An 8,304-nucleotide genomic window follows, 5' to 3' on the forward strand; every position below is an offset into this window, starting at 1 on the left:
AATTACGGAGGTACTCGTTTTATCTAAATGTTGGAATAACACAACCTAGCTAGAATATTTTACTGGCCACGTAAATAACCTCACCCCTACCAGTGATTTTTTCTGGTTATCATTGCAAGCAATTTATTTTATTATCATCATAATAAACAAGATAATGATAATAATCCATTCATTGCAGAAAGTTGTCTAGTTACTTACTCCCTCCGTCTTCCGTCCTCAAATAAGTGGATGTTTAGCCTCAAACTTTATTCATAAAAGAGTGCACTTCTATATTACCAATGCACTTTAAAGTAGTAAAAGTTGCTTCTCTCCCGTCGCACGAAAATCAAACTTAATAATATTCAGCACATGTTATTTTAATTTGTACATGCGTTTAGTTCATTGGCAGTGGCGGAGCTGGCATACAACAACTGGGTTTAGGTGAACCCAATAAGATTAGTCAAACCTTCATTATACTAGTATGTGTTACTGCCAATTAGTGGAAGATTATATAGCAACATCAAGAGCTGAAACCAATTAATTTTACTTCTAGCTTCAGTGCTTCACCCCTTCTTATTGAAGGTGAAAGAAATTAAAGAGGAGAAATGTTGATTCGCATTTTGTCAATAGAATTTTCCTATATTTAATAGTAATATGTCTTAAAAAAATTACATGTACACTTGTTCGTGAATGGAGTTCAGGTTAAATAAAAGATTTGCACAAGTTCGAGCACGAAAAGATTTGCACAAGTTCGCCCACGCGATCTCAAGTGCCGCACCGAAACGGTGGGTCGGCCCAGCCAGATGGTGCCGCTACGCGTCTGCCACCGCCTCCTCCGCCTGCTTCACCATCCCCTCCCCACCACCATCACCATCACCATGGCGGCGCCCCAACCCCAACCCCATCCCCATCCCGGCTGCAAAACCATTTCTTCCCGTAAACTCCCCGACCCCCTCCCGCCCTCCTCCTTCCCCCGCACTCCCTCTCCGCGTTCTCACCGTCTGCTGCTCTGTCCCCAGCGTCCGCCGCCGGCCCGGCGCCCAAGAGGTTCAGGACAATGGCCACCGACGCGGCGGCTCCTCCGGCCTCGGCGGGGTGCTCCGCGATGAAGGCCGAGTTCGCCAGGCACACCGACTACCTCAACGCGCTCGTAAGTACTACGCGCCCACCCGCTTCTTGGTTTCCCGCCCTCCCTCCCTCCCTCCCTGGATCAACCCGCTGCTTGACGTGCTTTCGCTCCCCGAGATTCTTTTTTTTGTGCTGTGCGATGCGCTCGAAGAGGGGAAGTTTAGTGCACAGCGTTGTCTGTATGTAGTTCGGTATGTGCGATTCTTGTTGCCAAGATCTTACGCGCGCTAGGTGCTCGGAGAAATTCCCACGAAACCTGTGGGTGGCCACTGCCGCCCACGATGGTGGCTTGCTGCTGCCTGAGCTGTTAGGAAACAACACCAGACCCTACACAACCTGGATGTTTATTCGACAGGCGGTGCTCAGTCTTTTAACCAGTTGATCTGTTAGAGATATTTTCTCTCCTCTCCACTGTCTTAAGTTAGACTTCCTAGCATCTCTGTTTTCAGAACAATAAGGAACGTTGTGTTTGTCATCATACATTTGCATGTGAACGTCTATAATATTATAAGAAAGTTGCAACGTTTGTCACATTCCATTTTATTTTGTGTGAATTAACTCCACTAGTCTGCTTAAGTTGGATCTACTATTCCCTCCGGTTCAAGATAATTGCCCAAAAATAGTTTTATCTAGACATGTTTTAGTGTGTAATACATCCATTTTTAATAAATTATTTTGAACCGGAGGGAGTACTTAACGTTATGCCGCTTGACCTCTTCAAGGCTCCCTGAACTATATGCTGCAAGTCTTTCCAAACCTTCCTTTCCACTAGTTTTTCCATCACAAATTTTTTCCTTCCTTCTATAAACTGAAAGCAAGGCCTTGTGTTGTGATACGATGTGTTTCTCCGTACTCTATTAGGCATTAAGTGCTTTATATTATATTTATCAACGCTCTTATGTATAATTGTAGAATGATAAAAGGGAAAGGCTAGTGAAAGCAAGTCGGGATGTGACAATGAACAGCAAAAAGGTCATCTTTCAAGTCCACAGGTAATCATACAGTGCCTTGTTGGCCTACTACTTGATTTGAGCGTCAACACTTGTGCTAGCTGTATCACGATTTATTTATTTATTTGTTGGGAAAACTGAGAAAATTTACTGTGATTCTCATTTTGATTGCTCTTACTTTCTAATTTTGATCTAATATAAATTGGTATATGTCCTGTGCCATCAAAAGGTGGAATACAGAATCTCTCTTTTTTTCCAATTAATTTTTGCTTGTCTTGGTATAAACACATTATGCCGGATTTTACAAAACATACCCCAAGTCAGTAATCATGTCCTGTGACATCAAAAGGTGGAATACAGAATCTCTCTTTTTTTTGCAATTAATTTTTGCCTGTCTTGGTATAAACACATCATGCCGGATTTTACAAAACATACCCCAAGTCAGTAATTAACTGCCCGGAGAATCAGGAAGTTTGCACAAGTTAGTCATTCAAAGTATTTGCTTCCTTCAAATCAAATGTGACAGTAATGTACACCATTTTATTGTAAAATTCATGTCCATCGTGTAGCTCGATGCTAAGAACAAATTATAGATAGCTCCAGGAATTCATCATACATGTGGTTCCTTCAATTGCCAGCGTATGAGTAAAAGCAGATTACTCATTTGCTAATTATTATTTATTTCACCACTATCCATCTTACTTAACAACACTGGAGAATAATAAGTACTCACCTCAAAGTGTTCTTTCATCATGACTACATTTTATAATTATACAAATACGGAATACGCCTGCTTAATTATGTGTACCTAAATCTTCTGTGCCAGTGTATTTGCCGGTAAACTTCACATGTATTCCTATACTATTGTTCTTTTCCAGGATCAGCAGAAATAATAAGGAGGAAGTTCTTTCAAAGGCAGAAAATGATCTTGCTGCTGTGGTTAACCAACACATTGGAAAGTTAGTAAAAGAATTACATGGAACCGACTTCTGGAAGCTCAGAAGAGCCTATACCTTTGGTGTGAGTATCAATATCGTCTTTTTACATTTATTTTGCCAGAGATCTGATATGTCATAAATGCTGCAGGTACAAGAATATATCGAAGCTGCAACGTTTTGTAGATTTTGCAAGACTGGCACTTTATTGAGTCTAGATGAGATCAATGATTCTTTGCTAGCGCTAAGTGATAAATCTGTTGAGCCCTTGCAGATAAACGTACTTGACTATATTTTAGGGGTAAATACTAATACTACTATGATTCATTCATTATCATTCCCTTTTCTGCGCTTGCTTGAAGCTAATGCTATATCTGTGCTGCCAATGACTAGGTTGCTGATTTGTCAGGGGAGCTAATGAGGCTTGCAATTGGCCGTATATCTGATGGGGAAGTTGAATATGCTAAAGATATATGTTCATTTGTACGTGACATTTATAGGGAGCTGACCCTTCTGGTGCCACTGATGGATGATAATAATGAGATGAAGAAGAAAATGGAGGTTATGCTTCAAAGTGTTGTGAAAATTGAAAATGGTATCACTTCTGTCATTCCCAGTACTATTAAACTTACCTACGATTCTTCGTTTGTGTAATGTATGCTAAGTAAATGCGGGTGTAAACCTCTGAGGGAAGATCACAACAAGAACTGCCTATTGTTTGGTTTGAAGAATCATTTCATACTAGTATGGCTGATCATTGGACAAGCCCATTAGTATTGGTGGAACGATTCCATCTGTCATTTTAGACTAGTCTTGGGCTTATAAGGGATGAAGTGGTGGCAGACAAACCAACTCTGTTCCACGGATCATACAAATGGTTAGGCCCAGAGCTAGGATTGAACGATACAGTCACTGTCATTCAAACAAAAGAAAACACGTCTTCTTCGTTATTTTCCTTTTCTTTCCTGTAATTAATCTGGTGCGTGCTTTACATAGTGCCAGTGATAACATCTTGACTAGCCAAATAACTGCAGATGACAAGAAAAAAGATAAGATATTGACACAACATTGGACGTGCTGACTTACAATAGCTAATTTATCTTTCTGCACAACTTCCATCTGCTCAAATGTAAGGAGATATGCACTTTAATGATGAATTTAATCGGCAAAAGCAGTGAGTAACACTTGCAGAACATATGAACAAGGCATGATATCACACCAACATGATGAATATCGTATATGTCATATGTATGTCCTACCATAGTGGCAATATGTAGATATCAACTTCCATAGGTGTTCCCATGGAAGTGCAATAATTTGTCGACTAAGTGGTGTATATGTTATGCAAATGTTAACCACTTTTTTATTGATTAAATTAGTTAGTGAATTGCATAAATTACCAAGGCATAATTGGCTAAGCGTGATACTTAATAATCTTGTTTTCTGGATAATTAAATATGAGTCACGATGGAATATACTATCTTCACCTTTACATACATGATATATTGTCTAGGGTCTTTGACACATCCATCACATCTTAGTTCCTAGACCATCAGACTGATCTTAAATGATGATTCGTACCTACCACCGATAGATGCTAAGAAAAGAGGAATTTGCGTATAGTTGCTAGAATAGCCAGTCTGAGAAGGTTCTTCTCGACTGAAAATGTGATGTCCTGTAACTGCTAAGTTATATTGTTGTGAAACTGACCGTCCTCTGTTGGTCTTATCTGCGAGGATTAATGATGCTGACATTGCATTAAACATTGTATTCCAGTTCTGTAAGCATGATTTTCATTCTTAAATCACAAGTTTTTTGTTTGGTGATGCATTCCGTTATGGAAGATTCGTACATCTATCTGTGTTTGACACTGGATATTCATCTTTAAATCGATTTGTTCTTTTCGACAAGAACCATCATGATCATGTTAAAGGTTGTCAATGATTAAACTGGCATTATTGTTCTACTATAGTATATTTGTTAGATGTGACCTTAATTGTGTTAGTGCTAATCAACTAGAATCATTTGGTGTGACCGTAATTGTGTATGACGTGAGCTCATGATTTATTGCAATACATCTAGATAAGTCTTATGTAAAATGTTGTTTGAACTTAGTTTCACATTTTTAAACAAAAGAATGGAGAGTAGATATTGTATGTAGAAGGGTGGCGTGCTTGAGCTTAGGCTTTAACTACCTGTGCATCTTTAAAGAAGTTCAAAAAAGGCAATTAACCATCTTTTTTGCATGAATTTTTTCATCATATTTTCTTTGCCTCTGCGCAGTTTTAAGATGATGCAAAGTCTCTGGATTATTCTTGAATTTTCGAATATGCAGAAGTTGCTAAGCCTTGAACTCAAGCATCCACCCTTGCTTGTCCATTTGCTTTTTCCCAAACAAGCATCTTGCACTCACACTGTTAAAATGAAGAAAAATACAAGCACGCGATTTTTCCGCTTTAAATAATAATTGGGACTCACCTAGTTTAATTACCTGATTCTCTGACAAGAGGAACTTACTTGGTACAAAAGCTTCTATAGTTTTTTTCTCTTCTGAACTTTCTCGCAGCAGAATAGACATAAGTTGAAATCAGTCTACTGATAGTTTTTAAAGCTTTGTTTGTGCTTTTGTGGAATTATGTTTCGAACGCATCAGGTTCAGACTTAGGTGTGCTTTGAAATCACCTCATCAGTTATCTTTATGCATTTGTTTCGATATTATTAATGCTATTGTTATTGGGCCTATCTTTCTGCCACTTGTATTTGTCTCTGTTAATCACTGTGTATATCTATTTTTAAAGCATGCTGCACTCCCTATTTGTTAATATTCTTCTTGTCAATTTCTTTATGTAATCTGGCGTGTGTTGAATTAGTTCAAAACCATCTCAGATGCTTAGATCTGCATTTGTGGTACCATCTTCATGTTCCAGTTCGTTAATATTTGATTCATATGTGGGACAGATGCAGTTATCTTTTAGCTGGTTTGCATTGTTTGAGATAAATCCATTTCTACTTGTTTTTCAATCTATAACATTGTGTGTGTATATGTTTCAGCTTGCTTCGGTGTTCATGTGAGAGGATCGGAGTACATTCCTATGCTGGGGTCATCTGCCGAACCAGATTACGCGTTTTTTGGTGGCGCCGACTACGACTAGTGAAGCCAGACAAATCACAAGCTTCTGAAAAAAAAAGACCTGACGGACATGCTGCAGGAACTTGTTTCAAAAAAGACAATATGAACTAGACATAACATGTATTCTTGTCTAAGCTTTGTGTGGTGTAGCAAGACTGGCCTTCTAGCACTAAAATGATCCATACTTACATGCAATTGTTTCTATCTCCTGGTTCTCTTTTCCGCACTTAGTAGTCTCCTTAGTGCTTTATTTTATGTTTGCAAAAAAGAGTGCGAACGTGCATCAGGCGACTACGGCTAATTGTTAGCCTGTAACTCACGAACTTTCCAAGCATGGTTTCAGCCCCTGTGCGTTATCTACTATCTTGTATAGACATGGTTGGATTACAAAACACTGCATCCTTCTCACAGTTTGATTTGTGATAATATAGTGAATAATCGTCTTATTGAGAAACATTTTAGTACTAACCATCACATCAACAGCTTAGCTATCACAATGTAGGGCTATATGTGCAATGAAAATTTTGAAACAAAAGCTAAAAGACCAGTTTGAAAGTGAAGCTTCGTCAGATTGTAAGCAATTAGGGTTTACAAAGGAGGCACATATTCGTAGCAAAATGAAGACCTGGCGCTAGTAATACTCAGAAATGTTATGGCCTGAAAGGCATGAAACATTTTTCTTAAAAAAGGACCCATTTGTAAGGCACGAAAAATAGAAGGGCTCAAGTAGAAACCCGTAGGGCACGCCTGTGAGCATAGACGGACTGGAGCGCTAATAGAGAAAAAACCAAGGTCGCGAAAGAAAAAATCTAGGGGCATATCTGAGAGTGGGAAGGACCGGCGTTTGAAATCTCAAAAAAATTTGGACCATTTCTCGATTTGTGCGTGTCATCCTTGCGCAGGGGCCATGCTAATCTTCTCTGTATCGTTCCAATTTTATCGGATGTCCCCGAAGGGACAATCACAGCTGCAACAAACGAGCTTATAAACCAGTTAGTACTCCTGTCGATTGTCTATGTGGGACTAAACATCGAGTCTGTTTCTGCGGTGACCCAGCATACCACTGCATGTTGTAGTATACAAGTCGTTGATATGATCTTTGCGAAGGGACTTCTTCACAATTTGCCATATCCCTCAGAGTGGTACAACAGAAACATTGCAGGTCATAACACTCCATACTTTATTACAAACATTGTCTTAACAAGTTGGTATTCTCACAGGTCCTATGAGAACACCCTAAGATACTACTTAAGTACGATTACAACTCATAATAAATATAAAGAGAGCTCAACAACTTATTTAGGTAAGTTCTACGTTGCTTGGCTCTATGATGCTAGGGTATGTCACTACTCCTCCACCTCCGTGTCATCTGGTCCGTAGACTATCCCATAGTCTACGCCTTCCACTCCGCCGGTAAGATCAGGTTCTTCGTAGACCAGCTCGTAACTTCCTTCTGGTGCTCCATCGTTGATAGCCTCCACTTCCGGATCACAGTCTAGCAAGGGTGTCGAAAGAAAGTGAGTACAGGGGTACTCAGCAAGTTCTAAAAGAGTAAAAAGGTGTTTGATGCACTAGCTACGACCATTGATCAGGAAATCGCCGGTCAATGCATGTTTTGCAATCATTTCTTCAAAAGGTTTATTTTATTCTGAAAACTATGCCCGTCAGTCTTCACAGGTTGACTAGAACTTCGTGGAGTTCCTTTCCTGCCGCGTTCGCGATTCCTTCCCGGAGCAGGGAGTGAGCGGCCACAATTTGATACACTCTGCAGAGGTGCGTTACTTTTCCCACAAGAGATCTCACCCTTTTTGCCATCCGCAGGGACTTGCCCCCGTTCACACTTCCTTTGGTGTGAGGCCAGGTATAAAGATCCAAGCCCACACCGCCTTCTCCGCGACTGCAAACCCACCCTTTTGTCCAACCGTACACCCCCAGTAGACTTCCCCCGATAATACGGCTTTACTCACGGTGTACTCCGGACAATCCTTCATAGATCGTAGAGCCATCATCACTAATGGATGTGGATTTAAAAGGCTATCCCAACCTACGGCAGTGCCTCCAACACCCCGCCGGCTCTACCAATCCGTTGGCATGCAGAAGGGAAAAGATACGGCTGGCTTCCCCAGAGCCATTATAGATCTCATGGTCAACGCGATTTGTACGGCGCTAGAATCACTGGACG

The 8,304-nt window shown here is 40.3% G+C and overlaps 1 protein-coding gene and 1 non-coding gene across 2 annotated transcripts; one reads left to right on the plus strand and one right to left on the minus strand.

The window, feature by feature from the left end:
* Positions 1 to 743: 743 nt before the first annotated feature.
* Positions 744 to 6,329, plus strand: LOC127342361 (uncharacterized). Its single transcript, XM_051368299.1, has 7 exons — positions 744 to 915; positions 999 to 1,129; positions 2,020 to 2,099; positions 2,936 to 3,077; positions 3,144 to 3,293; positions 3,386 to 3,587; positions 6,044 to 6,329. Exons 1-7 carry the CDS (start codon positions 783 to 785, stop codon positions 6,142 to 6,144), a joined length of 939 nt encoding a protein of 312 aa, XP_051224259.1. The 5' UTR covers positions 744 to 782; the 3' UTR covers positions 6,145 to 6,329.
* A 649-nt stretch (positions 6,330 to 6,978) lies between these two features.
* LOC127346248 (U6 spliceosomal RNA) lies at positions 6,979 to 7,081 on the minus strand. The gene has a single exon (XR_007879420.1). It is a non-coding gene; the product is annotated as a U6 spliceosomal RNA (small nuclear RNA).
* Positions 7,082 to 8,304: the final 1,223 nt, after the last annotated feature.

This window comes from Lolium perenne, chromosome 3 (genome assembly GCF_019359855.2).
Source record: "Lolium perenne isolate Kyuss_39 chromosome 3, Kyuss_2.0, whole genome shotgun sequence".
In the NCBI taxonomy this organism is placed as follows: domain Eukaryota; kingdom Viridiplantae; phylum Streptophyta; class Magnoliopsida; order Poales; family Poaceae; genus Lolium; species Lolium perenne.